At 51.1% G+C, this 18,043-nt stretch overlaps 1 protein-coding gene across 4 annotated transcripts in view; it reads right to left on the bottom strand.

Moving 5' to 3' along the window:
- The window catches only part of LOC101919904 (syntaxin-binding protein 4-like), a 52,203-nt gene that overhangs the window by 28,850 nt on the left and 5,310 nt on the right, over positions 1-18,043 (bottom strand). For 3 of the 4 annotated variants that reach the window (XR_008747196.1, XM_055803827.1, XM_055803828.1), the window contains exons 2-5: positions 11,001-11,074; positions 5,508-5,603; positions 4,627-4,696; positions 3,518-3,592 (exon numbers count right to left, since the gene is read on the bottom strand). Coding sequence is in view for 3 of the 4 variants with exons in the window: in XM_055803827.1 (XP_055659802.1) it covers positions 3,518-3,592; positions 4,627-4,696; positions 5,508-5,603; positions 11,001-11,074 (315 nt within the window). In the remaining variant the exon portion in view is untranslated. Of the gene's footprint in view, positions 1-3,517; positions 3,593-4,626; positions 4,697-5,507; positions 5,604-11,000; positions 11,075-12,669; positions 12,773-18,043 lie in introns of those variants that run through there. The other variant, XM_055803829.1, reaches the window with a different exon arrangement.

The raw sequence follows: 18,043 nt of genomic DNA, 5'->3' as shown, positions 1-18,043 counted from the left end.
TCTCCAGCTTCTTTTCATTAGGACACAGACACTGGAGGATCCCTGTGACAGAGCGTGGACCTGCACAGTCTTCAGCCAGCCCCACAGCATCGGGTGGGATAATGGGGTTTGCTGGCAGCAGCCAGCTGTAGGCTGACTTTGCTACAGATTAAGCAGCGGCAGGGTCAATCTTCCTGCAGAATATTGTTGTTTTATCTCATAATACCTTTTTGTCCTGCCCTTTTGCTCTTGGGAGAACAAAGGGTGAATCCTACATCAAAGGTTATGTGAGACCACGGTGGCTGGAAACCTCAGCTCTGTGCCACAGCTGGGGAAGAAAGAGGAGCCTGTGACACCCGATAAATCAATAGCTTGTCTCAAAAATCCCAAAGCCTGCAGGTCAGCAGGAATCGCGAACCCAAAGCACTGCAGAAGCGTCACAAAAGCAGATTTTCTCGCTCCCAGCTCGCAGCAGCTGCAGCATTGCCACAGCTGTCTGGGTGGGATGATGCTCTGGAGCAGCAGCTCCGGCACAGAGCCCAGGTCCGTCCTGGCACACCCCGAGCTGTGAGCCCTCCTGCACTGGCTGTGCGGGGCAGCACATCGCGCCGCTGCTGGGCTTTGCTTTTCCATTAATGCCTAGGAAGCAGTGACATGCAGAGGTGCACCTCAGCTCCTATGTAAGGATGTGTGTTTTTCCCCAAGGAGCAGCCAACGATGCTGGGACACTCCAGGCTTGCCAGGTTAGCCCCAGCACTGCCTTCTAGTTTAGCACCAAGTGCTGGATGAACAAACCCGTGGGCTGAGCTGCCACTGTCACACGCAGGGCTCACAGGGAAAAAGGGATTGCCTTGCATTGGCACCAGGCTGGGCACGAGTGCCGGCAGCAGCCTCTCTGCCGATTCTGGGTATTGGTTGTGCACTGGCAGAAAAGCAGAGTACTGCCCTCACTGCTCGTTGTGCAAGCCCTTTTAATGCAACAACCCATTTCCACCAAGATGACTGCGCATATCATGCGAAGATGCAATGTATTTAGCATTTTATCATGTGAATACTAGGAGGTGCAGCACAAACTGGCTTTCTCACAGTGATAAACCTGAAAGACCAGGATGATATCTGTGCAACGCAGAGAAACAAGGAACTATTGTAACTTTCAGGCTAAGAATGAATAAACAATAATTATGTGTATGCAATAAAATTACGCTCATTAGCTAAAGATGAGCACAGACGAAAATCAGATCCAGCCATCATCCAAACCCAGTGTGTCCAGCTCTAAATCTGAATTTTCTGCTTTAAGCCCTTACATTATTGCCGCTCTCTGCAGCATGTCTGATGCGACAGGCTGAAAACATGCATCTTATACGCGCCAGGACTGAATTCCATTAAGAGCACAGGTAATTTGGGCCTATAATTAACTCCAGGGACAAATAATAGCGTTTATGAGTCAAATTCACCTGAGGGCAACCACAACAAAATGCTACTCAGCTGAGTCATTGGGAAAATTGGCAGGCAGGTTGGATTGCCTTCCAAACCCATTACATTTCCTCCTCCAGCGTTTATGAAGATGACCTGCATGCGAGTATCTGCAAACACACTGAATTACGCTCCTCCCCGTGCCTTCCTGCAGTTTTCACATCTCATGAGCCGCTTGGCCAGGCAGTGGGAAGGTGTGAGGCTGCCCTCAGCCCACGGGAGCTGACGGGGTGGCGTCTCCATGGGTATCCCCTCCGGAGCCGACGGCCCCTGGGAAGTCAATGTGCCTGCTTCAGCCCAGACAGAGGGCTGTCGGCTCACCCACACTCAAGGACAGATTTAAAAGATAATAGAGCATCAATAAAATAAAGACAAAACTAAAAAGCAGAAAGCAGAAAAATCCTTCCCCCGTTTCCACAGCCCTTAATCCTGGAGATATGTATTCGTGTATTGAACAGTTTGTGAGATGATTATGTAAGCGAAATCTCTGCAAATCTTTTTTTTAAAAAATAAATAAACTGATTACTTCCCCACTCTCCCACTGGCTAACCTTTTGCAGATTTAACAGATAACCAAGAGCAAACAGAAGCCAAATAAATTGTTTAACGTTCCGCTGCCCTCCCTGCCTCCCTCAGTGGGTTTTCAAGCAGCTCCGTAGTGGGGCGATCAGGGACTGCCAACAGATGCCTGAAGGAGCTGGAGCTGCTGACAAAGCCACACGTGCGTATGTTTTAAGAAACATCTGCTGCAATTTAAGATATTAGGAGGCACATCATGTTGCCTGAACAGCTTGGAACAGATCAGCACGGGTGAAGGCAGAAAACCTGCTTTGGGGGCTCTGGCTGAGAAATGAAGTGTTCCCCTGAGCCGGTCCTGCTGCCGCTGGGCACAGGGAGCCACTCAGCTGGAGGAACCATCCCTGCAGTGCTTCCTCAGCACCTGCTGAAGCACTTGCAGTTAATATAATAATTTGAGATGTTATTTTCACCCGAAGATCATAGATTAAAAAGCAGTCCATCATTAATAGCAACTAATTCTTCCACCAGTACTTTACTGTGTCAAAATTACCCTCATCCCTGTCATTACAGCACTCTCACTGATCTGCTAAGGCAGTAACGCTCCACAGCTGCTGATGGATAAGCAATGAAGCCATCATCTGCGACGCTAACGGGATGCGGGGTTGTTGAGCAAACGCCTTGGTGTTCCTCAGCCACCCAGGCGCAGTGCGGAGCCTCGGCACCACAGCCCACCTGCCCACAGCCACGCTCCGCCTAAACCCGCCTGCATTTCTGTGGTTCCCGGTGCACCTCACTTTTCCAGACCTGTGTTTCTATTCAAGGGAGAGGATGCACTGGCACATTGCACCTGATCTCCCAGGGGATGCCAGGAAAGACCCCACTCATCCCATACCTTGGTTTCCACAACCCTGCCCTCCCTCATGACACCATCAGAGTCTCACACAGCTTAAATCCAGCCAAGGCAAAACCGCACCCTGTCCTTCTCCTTTTGATTCCTCCAAGCCTCTCTAGAGAAAGCGAGGTTTTCCAGGAAGCAGCGAGGGAAGAGGTTTCAGGGAGAAACTGCTTATCCTCTAAGAAGGAGGAATCCTGTAGTGATGGATGACCTTAATTCAATGGGTCTAACTGGAAAGGGAAGGGAAGATCCTGCTGTCCCTGCACATCTTCACCCAAAGCTCTGTGCAGGACATGGTGAGCCACAGGCAGCTCAGCACCGTGCAGCAGAGCTGAAGGAGCCCATCCACCCTACAGCCGAGGCTGGAGCTGCCCTGCTCCTCTCCAGTGAAATGCCTGTGGAAACCTGCTTGATGCCAGGATGGCCCACAGACCTGGCACAGGCTGGGCTGGAGCCACATCTGCAGCTGGAGCCACCAGCTTTGCTTCCCTTCCCATCACAGCTCCAGCACATTCCTACCCGTGTACAGTTATCAGAGACCCTCAGTTGCCCCGGTCTTCACCATGGGTTTTGAGCCTGGTTAGCTCAAAGGCAGCTGTGGTGCCAACGAGCGCCGCGCTCCCCCCTCCTGGCATGCGATGACACCCCTTACCTGGCATCATCATCGCGGGCTATAAGAAGGCGCATGTGGCTGGTGGCCGACGCTGTCCTCAAGATGTCCACGGCCCTGCAAGGCAAGGACCACAGAACATCAGCACCGGCTTGCAGCGGCGCTCCACCAAGCTCGCCCAGCTGCATATCAAAGCTCATGGCAAACCAAGCAGGGACCCACGGTGGGGCAGACCCCACCAGCAGGCGAGTGACCTTTCCCAGATTGATACCCACGGAGCAGCCCCATCCCCTGCCCTGGCAGCGGGGCCAAGTTGCAGGCTGATTTTCCCACTTCTGCAATAAAGTAGAAGTTCCTGCTAACGAAGTGGACCCAGAAGATGCACATGGTAGTGAACAAATACCTCCTAGTGCATCTGCCACCTCGGGAAGTTTCTGTCTCAGGGATGGCTGCTTTCTGGTTCAAAACACAGGCGACCCTGTGGGAGTCAGGGCAGCGTGCTGGGGGGTGGGGGGCGGACACAGCCCCCCTGCAGCTGCAAGGATGCCCTCAGGGAGGGGGACCTTCATCAAACCCAGCCCCTCCAAGCATTTGGGAGCAGGAGAAGCTCCTTGTGCTGCTTCCCAAGCACCCGTCCAGGCTAAGTACACCATCCAGGAATGCAAGGCAGCCAGCGGGCTAGCTCCATGTTTAATGGAAAAGGGACGTCCCAAAAGTGTGGTGCTCCTCCAGATCAGTTAATTATTTCCTTGGTGGGGAGCTGAGGGGCTGGATTCCAGCTCCAGAGGGAATCCACCGCACAGAGTGGCGCTGTCAGGCTGGGGCACTGACAGATCTCCTGTGCTGGGAGCTATCAGGCTTGCTGGGAAGCTGCAGCAGGTAGAGTGGGGCTGTGGGGAGCTGTTAAAACCCCCAGTATTTGGGGGAAATGTCCCAATATCCCACAAATACAGTTTGGGTTCACTGGTCTGTCTTTACACAGAAACTTTTCATCTGAGAATTCCCAAGCTGGCTCTCAGGAACAGCACTGGCTGCATCAGAGCACAGACAAAGCGATATCCCGGTGTCCTCTGTGCAACCCTCAGCCTAAACCACTTCACAGAATTATACAAAAGCAACAGGAATGCAAAATTTCCATTTGGATAGGGTACCTCTCGCTTGTAACCCCAATTAGGGAATCTCCATTGACCTCCAGAATCTGGTCTCCTGGCTGCAGGCGCCCTAGAAAAGAAAACTAATGGATAGAAAATGCAGAAAATACAGCTTGAAGGGACTGGGAGAGGCTGGGCAGTTCCTTCCTTTGCCCAGAGACAGGATGAAATATGCATAGGTCGCTCTCTGAGATGCTCATCCAACCTGTTTTTCAAGATGCCCATAGATGAAGTTCCTGCAGCCTCCCTAACAACCCCTGCCAACGTCACTGCCTCTGCTCTAGGAAGCTGCAAAAAAGGGAAAACCAAAAAATGCAATAAAGCTTTTACTTCGTTCAGTTTCAAGGTCAGGTGGAAAACCACAAGTGGCATTTCCACCTGTTCAGGATTTATTTTTCTTTATTAGATGAAAAACACTATTGTAACACGTGGTGGGAGGAGTGGGGGTGTGTGGAGGGGTAGGGAATCTCTTCTTGGCTTAAGTTATAAAAAATTAACTCTGCAGACCGCTGCCTAATACCTACTTTTTGAAGATACTCAGAATGAAATCAGTGGCCCAGAGCACAGCAGAATTTCCAAAGGGATCTCAGGTCATTTTGGGGCTACAGGCAGTGGGTGACACGTGGGAAATGGCAGGAAGGAAAGCGAGGTTCTTTGTGTGGCAGAGATGGATCTTGCTTTAAAGACATGAAACAATCGTACATACGCTGAGAGGCCAAGCCAAGGCTGCTGTCGGATGTCACAATGACTGCCACACTAAAAAAATATCCCCGCTGCTGGAAAATCTGGGAGGAAGCACCTGAAATGTCTACTAAGGCAACATACAAAATAAATACACTGGATTTTGGCTTTTCTCAGACCTTGTGGCACTCTGTACTCACCGTCCACATAAGCAACACCCCCTGGAAGAATCCTCTTGACATAAACTCCATATTCTTCTCCAGTGAGTTCCTTGATGCCACCAATTACCTTAATACCTGGCAGAAAAAGAAGTGTCCATGACACAAAGGCAGAAGAATTGCAGTTTCTGCAGGCTGTCTCAGAAGGATGCAGCCTCTGGCAGTTTCCAGGCATGGCAGCATGGCCTGACACCCCTTTTACAACCATTTGTGGAGACCCCCATGTACGCCCCACAGTGCACACACAGCAGCAGAAGCAAGAGGGTGCAGCCACCAAAACAACACCAAAGCTGAAGGCAGATGAGATAGCCCCTGCTCGGGGCAACTGCGGTGGGGACACCGCTTCTTAGAAGGGCCCAGGCAAGGAGTAGCCACCTTCCCCAGCCCCGAGCTCACAGGATCACAGAAGGGTCGGGTTGGAAGGGATCTTTGCAGGAGCAGGGACACCTTCCACTGGATCAGGCTGCCCAGAGCCCCGTCCAGCCTGACCCTGGATGTGTCCAGGGACGGGGCATCCACCACCTCCCTGGGCAGACTGTCCAGTGTCTCACCAACCTCAGCAAAAAGTTTCTTCCTTACATCTAGTCTGAATCAACCCTCTTTTAGGACAACGGGTAACAGTTTTAAACTATTGCAACAAGCCCTGCTAACAGGTCTGCCCCCATCTTTCTAATAAGCCCACTTTATGCCCTGGCAGGCTGCTGTAAGGTCTCCCCAAAGCCTTGTCTTCTCCAGGCTGAACCACCCCAACTCTCAGCCTGCCCACACAGGAGAGGTGCTCCAGCCTCCCATCATCCTTGTGGCCTCCTCTGGACCCGCTCCAACAGGTCCAAGTTCAACACTGCTGCTTTCTGGCTGTCTCAGCCCGCATTCATGTCTCTGCTAAGATTTGTCATTGGAAACATTACCAGAGACAAGTGCTTTCCCCAGGAGACACCCTTCCAGGTGCAGCATTTGAACAAGCCCCAGGCTCAGTACAGTGGTGAGGACATCCCCCCTGCAAGCCCACCTGCCTGCCAGGCTCCAGCAGCATCTCCCGTGCAGCCTCAAGCTGCCACCCATGGCAGAGCTGCGCATCAGGAGCCGCCACTTTTTAGCAGGGTTTGGACCGGGGGGAGCAGCCCAGAGGCAGGAGCCAGGCTGCAGGGGTGACCTGTGCTGTGGCTTTGAACCCCTCATTGTGGCAGCGTGGCTCGGGCGCCCTGTAGCACCTTGGCAAAGGGCTCACGCTCCTCACTGCCAGCTCGCCGGCCACGGGACCTGGCCCCTCTGCTGTTCGTAAGCTGGCTGGCAGGAAAAAGCCCAAGATACTTATTTCTCCAGGGCTCATTAAGTCCTGCTTCAAAGATCTGGGCTGTGGACAGAAGGATTAAAAATCCCGGATTAATTAACAAATCTCTCCTGAGAGCCACCAGTCAGGCATTTTGCTGCTCTGGGCAGCAGGGCACGCTGAGGACAGGCGGCTCCGCAGAGGGGGGCACTGCCAGCGGCCAGGCCAGCTTCACCCTCTGGCTGCTGCTCCGGGCTGATGAGCTACTGTGAGCCACGGTGAGGTCCTGGGCTGCACGAAGTACCCCCCTGCGAGAAGTGCCTCCCTCCAGGGGAGCAGAGCAAAACACGAGACCCCTTTGTGAAAGGGGAGGGAAGAGTGGACCCTCGATCGGGAACACTTGGGACAATGGCACTAATCCCATCCCTAGTTCCCTTCCTTTTATAACCCAACCTCTTCTTTAAGGACCCTTGTAGTTTTCAGCTACTTCTAGGGAAATACCTTGTCTCTCAAGTCACCGTTACATTATAATTGTGATTAAAGCCAGATTATTACAATTTTTCATTCCTATATGCACCCAACTGCTGCTTCGCCCAAGCACAAAACCCCAGCCCTGTCTGAGTGCTGGAGTTTAGTCTCTGGGATTGATGCTTTAACCCTCCAACCCCGAAGGCATCTACAAGGAGCTGTTTTGCTGGTGGCACTGGGTACTCACAGCAGAACACCTCAGGAGCAGGCATCAATATTGTTCTCTATTGCATTTTTAAAGAAATTTACTAAAATTGGAAATATTGCCCAAAAGAAGTATCTCCAAGGGGCACAAGCCTCACCAAGGCATGGGGGCAGGTCAGGCACCTGCAGGCCAAAGCGGGGAGGAGATGCTGCCATCCCAAAGCCCACTGACAGAAGGTGAAACATGCTCACCACCGAGGATGCTCAGCTGAAAGCTTCTCAGCCTTGCCACCAGCTGGCAGAGAGACCCTGGGGAGCAGGCTCACACTCGGGGTGGGTTTGGGAAACCTCTGGCATGGAGGGTCCTGCAGAGGTGAAGCCCCATTGGTTTCCCTAGACAAGGAGGACACTGGAAGTCTCAGCTGAGCGAAGGTGATGACTCAAGAAATCATCCCATGTCTGTCTTCACACTGGAACTTGAAGTCATTACGAATGATAAAGCGCATTATACAAATCATGTGAAAAACTGTATCTCAGAAGAGGCGCAGCTGTAGCATCACCCAGCAGCCCAGCAGGACCTGCTTGCGACAGGCTCCTCTGCCGAGGTATCAAATCAATAATGACTCATTTCCCTTTCGTGTCTGCAAATCAATTGAAATAATGGCTTAATATAGCTGAAGTATCTACAAATCCTCCTTTATCCCCAACGATGTCAGGAGAAAATCCGATCTTGTTATTAAAATCGGTGATTACTCGTAGTATTGCTCCCAGACACACTCAAACTTTGTTGGGGAGAGGAAAACCCCCTGACCTGTAACTCGCTTGCTGGCAAACCAGCCGGCTGCTCCAGGCTCTGCCCACACTGCCCTCCTACCCATCACCTCACCACGGAGGCACTGGGGGTGCCAGTCCTGCGCCCAGAGCTGCGCTGGGGAGTCCCCACCGGAGTGAGGAGGAGGAGGAGGAGGAGGAGGAAGGGCTCACCCCTGCCAAGGTTTGGATTGAGCCATGGGACAGCCTGGAACCAACTGCAACAAAGCGGAATCATCAAAGATTGTGGTGGTAGTATTCCTCAGAGTCTTCATATTTTATAAACATTTACATCATTCAAATTTATATTTGGGACCCAGTGTAGGTAAATAACGGCTCTTTAATTATCACAACATCAAAGTCCCAGTATAATGCTTATTAAGTAATACTTAGGGCCAGATAATCTAGCCTATTTTGGATCCCTCTGTTTAATCTTTCCTTTCTGGCAAAGGTCCTGGAGCTGATGCCCACATCTCCAGTATTTTCTCTTTTGCAGAATAAACATTTACGGGGAAACTCCGGGTGGATGTACAGGTTTGACTGACCAAGATGGACATTTTCTTCAGATTTCCTAGCATCCTATAAATTTCTTCAAGACCCTCAAGCTTCTCTGGTGCACCTAATCCTGCTCCCACTAATGCCATTGTCATGGTTCTCAACTTCTCAGGCTCTAATCTCGCCTGTCTCCATACACCACAGGTCAAGGGGTGTCCTGGCTAATCTGGTTGTTTAGCCCAACTGTAATCATCTCCGGCACACCCTGACCCCCTGGCCACCGTGCCGCGCTCCCGGCGGTCTGCTGGGAGAGACCGCCCGCCTTGCGCCTAAGCTAGCAATGTTCAATTACATTTCCCTTAATCCCCCTGTTGATCTCGCAGCCCCAGCCAGCTTTTTCTGTCTGGAGGAAGGGACAGATTGGAGGTGAATCACTTGCTGCCCTGTCCTAAGAAGATGAAGGTCAAGATAATGGGATCTCGGTGTTTCTGAGAAATGCTTCTTAATCAGCGCTTCCCTTTGATGGCTATTCTTTAATTCCAAGTTCAGGTTTTAGGAGCCGCCAGGTAACCCCTTTGAACTTCTGCTGAGGTTCACATGTGGGTTTCCACCTAAAGCCACAGAGCAACAGACCTGGGGCCAAACGCTGACCTGCCACACTGGCACCGAGTGGGCTGATGCTGCTCTAAAGGAACTCTGCTGGAATAACACCCACATCTGACCATCAAAAAAACTCATGAAGGCGCATTTTTTCCCCAAAAAACACATTGTGAGCAGCTACACCTATGGTAGACACAGGGCTCCTGCAAGCACTGGTCCTCAGCGGAGAGGGATGAATTCTAGAGGACAATTGCTTGTCTTGGGTGTTTCAAGCCTCACAGGAGAGGACGAAGAAAGCTGACCGTGGCATTAGAAAATCCACAAGACCCTGTAGAGGGTCTGTGAGACCCTGCAAAGACCCTCTGGCCACAGACTGGGGGAAAGGAGGAGCACTGGGCCCCAGCAAAGTGGCTCGCAGTGAGCTGCAACATCTGTGCGCTTCTTGCAGAGGTCAGCAGCAGCCCGGTGAGGCTTCTCTGGGTCTCCTCCTTTAACGAGCTAATCTAAGCCAACAGCTAAAATCCCATCAACTCAACCAAATCCACCTCTGGAGATTAAAATATCATATTCACCGAGTAAAGGCATTTCTCTGAGCTGCCATGAACCTCGTGAACAGAAGACTGGGGTAAGAGTCAGCAAAGCTGTTCCTCCATGGCAGAAAGCCTTGTTACCCAAGAGCTGGAAACAGCTGATAATGAAACTATAATTAACGTCAAGTCTCAGGAAACCTGAACCGGTTTCTCTGGTGAGTTGGACTTCTCAGGAGGGGTCCCCAAATTGTCACCCAGGGACCTCATCAAGGGGCCCACAGCTGCTCTGTGGGATGGTGGGCTGCACTCACAATTAAAAATTATGGAGGAGACTGCCTGGTGGACCCCAGGAAATCCTGCTGGCTTTTTTATAAAGGCCATGGAAGAGCACCAGTATTTGTGCTGCTGGATACACAGACGTCCGATGAGATGCCGTGCTGGGTCTTTTTGGGCTGATTTTCATGATCCTGTGACTCTTTCTCACATTCTGATGGATCTGACCATCGCTTTTCCCTCCTCTTCTGTGCTTTGATGTTCAGAGTGCCGTGGATGGATGTCTGACTCGCTCAGTGCTCATACCCATACCCGTGGGCAAAACTTTCCCAAAACAACTCACACCGACCGGTCCCCAGGAGATCTGCAGCACCCTGCGTCACCTGCCGGGGTGGCTTCCCAGGGGGACAGGCAGCTGGGAAGCGCTTAGCATTTTATTTATTTTTTATTATTATTAATTTTAATTTTAAAATGTTTTAAGTTTTAAATTTTAATTTAATTAATTCTGAAAATCCTGAAAAGCCTTTTTTCCCTTGCCCCATCCTGCTCAGGGGAGGGGCTCTCATCCCAGGCTCCTGCACAGCTCTCAGCACTGCGGCAGCTCACCATCAACAGGGAATTAATCGGGATTTTGACTTTATTTTAACCTCCAAGCTGCAAAAGGTGCTTTCAGATGCTGGACACAGGCAGGCACAAGTACCAGTATTTCTGTGAGGTATCAGACTTGACATAGGGAAGCACATCAGACACAGGGGCTGGGGACTGAGGGGGTGTTCGAGCTACCCCAGCCCACCCTGATGTCCCTTGCAGAGGTTCAGTACTCACCCAGCCCGTTTGCACAATCATAGAAATCAAAGCAATGCACGGTTCGATCCATCCCGTATGGTCCCATGAGTGTCCTGGGAGAGAGAAGAAAGCATCTTTCATTCACGGGCTGAAAGAAACAGAGGCACAGGTGCCCAGGCAATGTGCGCACAAGCACATCCTTCCCACTGCCTTGGATATTGCCCACAAAATGATGCAGACACAGGTTGAGGGACACAACCCTGCATATTAAGCCCACACTGGTGAAAATCAACACCCTCCGAACCCCCCCGCGAAATTTATACAGATAAATGAGAGAATATGTGCAGGGCTGGACATCATCCTCCCCACCCAGCAAATCTGATGGACCTGTCTGTGATTCATTACCCCAGATTAACAGGGCTGGACAGCTGTCCAGCTCCCGGGAAATGAGATCAAAGCTCAGACCAATGTTCCGGGAATAAACCAGTTTCAAAAATACAGACAGCCTGTCATGAAGACAGCCGGGTGCGATCTGCTCCCGAGGTCTGTAAGGCAGGCAGCCTCCGTCCCTCCGGCAGGGACTCTGGAAAAGGGCAAAGCAAGATCTGCCGGGCTGCTTCAAGCTCCTGCCTCGCCTCGCCAAGGGTGGGAGCTTCCCATCGTAAGGCAAATCAGGTGGAGGAGCGTTACACACCTGAGTCTCCCCCGTGCTGAGTAACTCTCCCAACCACCCCACAGCCTCCCCCTAAACACCGTCTGGCAAAGCAGGTGTCCCAGATAAATGACATTGAAAGCACCCAGCTCCATTCTGCCATAGCTGGGGACCTCCTTGGGTGACCCGTGGATGGGTCACCCCCACGAGGATGGGTGACCTTGATCTGAGAAATCCAAAGCCAGGTGTGCCAGGTGGAAAACCAGGGGTGAGGGGCTCCTGGAACACTCTGCTTCCCAGAATTTAAGTCACAAGAGAAAAGGAGTTTCTGAATCCATATTGGATCCCAAATCTGGATACAGCTGAGAAGGTACCACGGCGTGGGGCACAACAGATGCAGGAGAGGAATAAACCTTGGGAGCTTCTCTTTTCAGGCGTTCAAAATACCTCTCAAAATATCAAGCTATTCTGCAAAACCAGTGACACCCACCTCAAATATTCAGACTGGAAGCTTTTTTCTGTATTAAAAATACACCCCACCCACCCCCCTTGATATTCTTGCATTGTTCACGTATTCAAAAGACTGGACAAACAACTGGCCACATCTGGCTGACAGGAAGCAGAGTCTGAAGGCATCCCAGGCAGCCAGAGCAGCCCTGGGCCCAGACTGGTTCGATTTACCAGCCAGGATTTTCAGAGTATTTTGAGTAAATCCCCGAGGAAACTCCACCATGAGCAAACAGAAATAGCTGAAACGCAAGAGCAGTTTTGGTAAAGCAGATGCCTACTTGATACGATCAACTTTTATCCGCGATGCGGTGCACAAACAGCAGAGCAGGGCGAGCTTCGCTAATGCTAGAGACGCTAGAAACCCAACGACAGGCGCTAGTGACGACGTCCTCAGCCCTTTCTGCTGAGCGCAAGCCATCTCTGCCACCGAACCCTGGTCCTGGAGAAGCCACAGCAGGTGACCCTTGGCTAGAAGTGGCCGCCAGGACCCCCAGGGCTGCCCCATGCCCCTTCCCCAATTCCCGCCCCAGCTGGTGGGGGGATTACCTGCTGATGATGATGGCTCCCTTGTAAAGGACAGAGACGGTGGGCATCTTGCTGGCGGCGGCAGCCCAGCCCTGCCGGGCGCCAGCCACTCTGATTTGGCAGGAATCCGTTAAAGCAAAGGGAGAAAAAAAAAAAAAAAGAAAAAAAAAAAGAAAAAACAAGGGAGGTCGGAAGGGGTCACGTGGTCTCCCCGTATGCATGTTAATTCCGCCAAACGTTAACACAGATCAGCTAAAAACATCTCCAACTTTAGATTAAAGCTTATGCAAGCCACAGACGACATGGGCCGTCGCAAGCACCTTCCTGAAGCAGCGGGACGGGAGCTCTGCCAGCCCCCATCAGGGCTGTCGCACTCATCCTTAGCACAACAGGACAATTATTTGGATGCATCCTATCATGTGTCTTCGGGAACAGCCCCTCCAGGGATGAAGAGCAACGTTCAGCCCAGGACATGCGTGCTCACCATCCCTAAAGGCTTAAAATCTGTAGCAAAGCTTTGGAAGCAATAACACACTGTAGCACTTAGGGGTTTAGGATTTTTTTTTTCCCTTTTAGCATCTTTTCCAGCCTACAGCATTTCCTTCTTAATACAAAGCAAGTTCAGTGGTTCCACTCTCTGTTGGGAGGTCAGAAGTATGATTTGCCTCTAATCAGCCTCTTCCACCCCCACTTTGATGCACATCAGCCAGCCAGGGCAGCAGCGTGACCCCTGTTTTGTGGGACGTGGGGATGGAGGGATGAAATGAAATTATCCAAGGTTGGCCAGCGAGCAGGGATGGACCTAGAACAAGCCACCTTGGGGCGTGGCAGGAGCAGGACTGTGATCTTGGTGGGCAGAGTGTGAAATGAAGAGAAATTCCCTGGAAACATGTTCCCCCGGAGCTGTGGGAGGACACAGGTCCTGCATCCCTACTGGCTCCAGGGACAGCTAAGGTCAGAGGAAAGTTCTTGGCCCAGACTTCATCAACAGCGTCTTCCTTATGCTGTTCCTGTAGCATCTCTCCACAGGCTGCTGGCCAAACCCCATTAGTGGTACCAGACCTCGTTAGCTGAGCATTAGCATAGATCAGTCCTGCTCAGGTGGGGATCAGGTATGGAAGTCCTTGCCTGCACTGCAAACTCTTTGCCAAATATTTCCTTGAATCTGATGCTGTTGAATATTACTTTTCCCATATGCAAAAAACTAATTTTATTAGAAAGAGCTTCCCCAATGGCTGTGTGAAGCCTTGCTGGGCAAGTGCAAGGTGCTTTAAAACAATGACAAATGTGGACAGTTTTCCTGCATTTTAATTGCTTTTTTTTAAAGTGTCTTCCACTGGAGGGCATTCAGATGAAATATTAAAAACCGAGCAGACTAGGCCTTTAGGTGGCCAAAACTCTCCTAGAAAATAAATTAATTTAGCTGCAAGATCAACATTTGGATAAATAACGCCAAGTAGGGATCACATGTAGATGCACATGGCGATACATTACAGGCATCCCACCAAACCAAGGCATGGCCAGCACCTAGTCCATGTCTGCATAAAGGCTTCGGCCAAATGGGGCTAAGCACAAGGGGTTGCGCAGGGGGCCATTTCCCAGCCTGCTGGACGGCTGCAGCCTTCTCTGCACCAAGAGCCTCACAACACTTCTGATCCTCACAGTCACCCAATAGTGGGGAGATGCTCTTTCTCCTGCCATCCCACAGACGATGTCCAGCTCTCTGTGGAGCTGAACATCACGCTCCATCGAGGCTGGAGGGTCCAAGAGTCTGGTGACCCCCAGCCTTGGCCCTAAGTGACCTGGTCAAGGCTAGCTGGGAAGTTTTGTGGCAGAACAGACACACGAATTCAACTCCACTGGGGTGTAGTAACCCTCCATCCCTGCCTGTTCTATGATGGGGAGCTGGCCCACACCAGGGCATAGCTCCCCGACGAGCAGGAGCGCCCTGGCACCATGCCCACCTTGGGGTGACTTTTTGGGCAGCTCACCTGGGAATGGACACCACAGCAGCCCTCACCAATCAGCCTGCTGCCCATTACACTAACAATCACACTCCTAATGCACTAATCATCATTCCAGTCACAGTAAGAGACAATTTCTATCCCACCACCAAAATTCAATGTGCAACCTTCTGAGGTCCTTCGAGACTCTGATAGGGCAATACACAGAATTAGCCCTTTGAGTCATGGACCAGAGCCTTGGCTGGAATAAATCAGTGCTGCTGAAAGAAAGGGGCAGCACAAGCACTGGAAGCAACATCAACAGGACAAGATGACCCCTCTGACCTGCTTCACAGGGGCTGCAGAACTGGTCACCAGAGCCAGGCTGGCCTGACCCAAAACATGCAGGCAAATGGGAGAGTTTCCCTACCTGGCAATTCAGCAATTCATCCACCCTGGTTTCTGCATTATAGGGAACAATTTCCACACTCAACGTCAAGCATATGTGTATTTGTTTGGGGCTTGGGTCCTCAGCACCTTCAAAACCAAATCCTTCAGCAGCCCAACCATGGTCCCACCGACTGTGGTCCTTCCAACCGCTGCCAGCTGCACCCAGAAGGATGCTCGCCCTTCCCACGTGCCGATGCTTCATACCAGCTGGGTGGGATGTTACAATAAGCCACACATTTGTCTGAGAGGTCGTGAAGTAAATGAAAACAGAAGCAAAGAGGCCCTCAGGGAAGAGGAGAGGGCTCAGGTTCCGAATTTATCTCCAAACCCTCACATCCTCAGCAATACAGGCTGACTCTGGCAAAAGCGTCAGACACTGATACTGCTCCTGCCAATCTGTCTTATTTACAGAAAGTTTCAGAAGTTTTTCAGTGTTCTAAAACTTGGGCTCACATTCAGAAAGGGTAACCATGTAACTGGCCCAAGGGTCCCAGTCCTGCTCTGTGTAACCGGTGCTGAAGGCAAACATCGCACTGGCAAAGGGGATATGCCATACACTCAAGCTCTTCCCTGAGCTGGGACCTAGCTGAGCAACTCAGAGTAAATCCAGCTAGAAAGCCCAAGCTTCTTATCCCAGGAAACTGCTGACAAGCCTTTACATTTTTAAATTAATGGATGAATGGAAGAAGCACAAATAAGTACAAACTTAACACCACAGGGCTAGACAGCATATAAACCTGCTCTTAACCTGCATGTCCGCCTTTTTGTTGACTGCTAGAAAAAAAGTTTGAGAACTGATTGAAAAAGGGGAGGGGGTTGCTATGTAAAAAGTTATTTTTGCTTAAAAAATATTTTTAATATAAAAAGTTGAGTGAAACTGTATCAGTCAGCTTTACTTAACACTAGCATGCATAAGCAGGTGGGTGAAGCTATGAGTGGAATTGAAATAAGTCTCAGAGAAGGACCATAAGGTAAAAAAAATGCTGATGGCAAAAGATAGCACAAGTCAAGCACATTTCCCATACATTTTTCTAATAGATCATGAAGGGGAAAGCGGGAGAGAGAAACTGGGAGTGCTGGGGAGAGGTGCAGGGAGGGAGTGGGTTATGTACCGGCGCCTGCACCTGCTGCAGGGGTGCTCGTCCCCTACCCGGCAGCAGCCGGCTGGGCTGCTGATTCCTGCCGAGGAGCCCAGGGGGCAAAGCAGACTGGTGCTGGTGCTGACTGTGCCCCTACACACCGTCCCACCTTCTCCTCCAGGGCATCACAACTTCTCCAAACTGCCAGACTTTGACCACCACCCAGGGGAAGCAGGTGGAGAAGATGGTGGCAATATATTTGTCTGGGTTTCAGAAAGAAAAGCAGGAAAGAGGATGGCTGAAACAAGCACAACCCACAGTAAAGTTATTTTTTCTCATGATTTGAGTCTCCCCTTGCCCTTCCCTAGCCAGACTACAAGCACACTGTGCTGGGAGCAGCTGGCCCACAATAGGTGGAGGTCACAGGTTTAACATCACTGGAGGTGCTAGCATCACAGCGGGTGGAGAGACGGCAAGCAGAAAATGCAAAAATGCATGGGAAGACATTTCCCAAGGCTCATCTTTTGTGAAACACACCTTCATTTGAAACTGAGGGGTTTGGTGAGTGCTCTCCCCAGCCAAACAGTTCTTTGCAGCCTGGCCACTCAGGGAGGGACATCTCCAGGTCACATTAAAGCCAGACAAGCAAAGAAATAGAGCCACTGGTCTGCTTGGTTATTCCAGCACCAACATTGAGGCTAAACCCCAGGAACTGATCTTCTCAGGCAACTGAGCCTTCAGCACTGACAGGTGGCAAAGAGACCTGGAAATCTCATGCAGCCCAAGCCACAGCCCATGGAGCTCCTTAGGCAGATGGAACAGGCAGCCTGTCTGAAACGAGAGCTAAAGAAATGTCTCCAGCACGTCTGTCTGCTGGTGGGACAGCCAAGACATCTCCACTGATCCCCTGGCTGAAGAGGACCTGCATATACCACTGTGCCAGAGCAGGGCTGCTTCCCCAGGGCACACAGAACCTCTGGGCTTCCAGGCTTGGAAGCCACCAGCTCCTGGATTTTGAAGGTATTAGTTTTCTATCCCTTCGTGAAGGTCTCCCATCCTTCCACGGGAAGTATGCTCTCTCCTGCTTCTCTCCCCCCTGAATTTTCCTGGCAGCACATTTTAAATTTGGATTTTCTCCTAAATACAATTATGCAATCCTGCCAGCCTCCAGCCAAGCCACGTGCTGCCTCGAGGCTCCCTCCCCTTCAGTACCCAGGGTGGGAGATTTCAGCCTTCTTGCTTTAGAAAGCACCATTAGGATCAGAGATATAAAATAATGGTTTAGATAGGGATGCAACAAAACTGATAAGAGTTTCTTTTCTATCCAACAGAAAATCGTGAGCATATGTGATTCTCTGCTACATTATTATCCACCTCTGCTCTGCGTGCTGGTTGAAGGACCTTCTGGGAAAGCAGCCTTTAGACTGGCAGTGGATAAAGGGCTCTTCTACATTTCTTCCTTGGTCTGTCTTCTCCTCCCTACCCTGCTTCTTAGGAAAGACCAGCGCAAGCACCAAAGTAGGAGAACGGCAGCCACCAAATTGCACTTGCAAGCTGGAGGAGCCGTGCATGGCTGTCCCCACAAACCAGGGCTGGCTCCTCACAGGCAGGCTCTCATTGCGGTCATGCTGGCTGTGGGATACGGAATTGTGAGATTTATGATGAAAAATAGCTACAGAAAGAGAGAAGACCCAACCACAGGGACAGGCATGTTGGTGAGCATGAGACAAGGTGCATCCCTGGCAAGAACACAGAGCAAAATGCAAAAGTCAAGGGAAAGGGCCAGGTACAAGGATGTGGTGCTCTCAGACCTGCCAGCATGCTGGGAGGGGTTTGCCCACACCAGCACTCAGGGCAGCCAGGCTCAGCCACCCTCGCCGTGCGGGGCAGCCAAGCCTGGGTATGGCCAGACCCTGCGGGGAT

This window comes from Falco peregrinus, chromosome 5 (assembly GCF_023634155.1).
Source record: "Falco peregrinus isolate bFalPer1 chromosome 5, bFalPer1.pri, whole genome shotgun sequence".
NCBI classification, from domain to species: domain Eukaryota; kingdom Metazoa; phylum Chordata; class Aves; order Falconiformes; family Falconidae; genus Falco; species Falco peregrinus.
The sequence above is the reverse complement of the archived record's forward strand: the minus strand, read 5'-3'. Positions and strand labels throughout refer to the sequence as shown.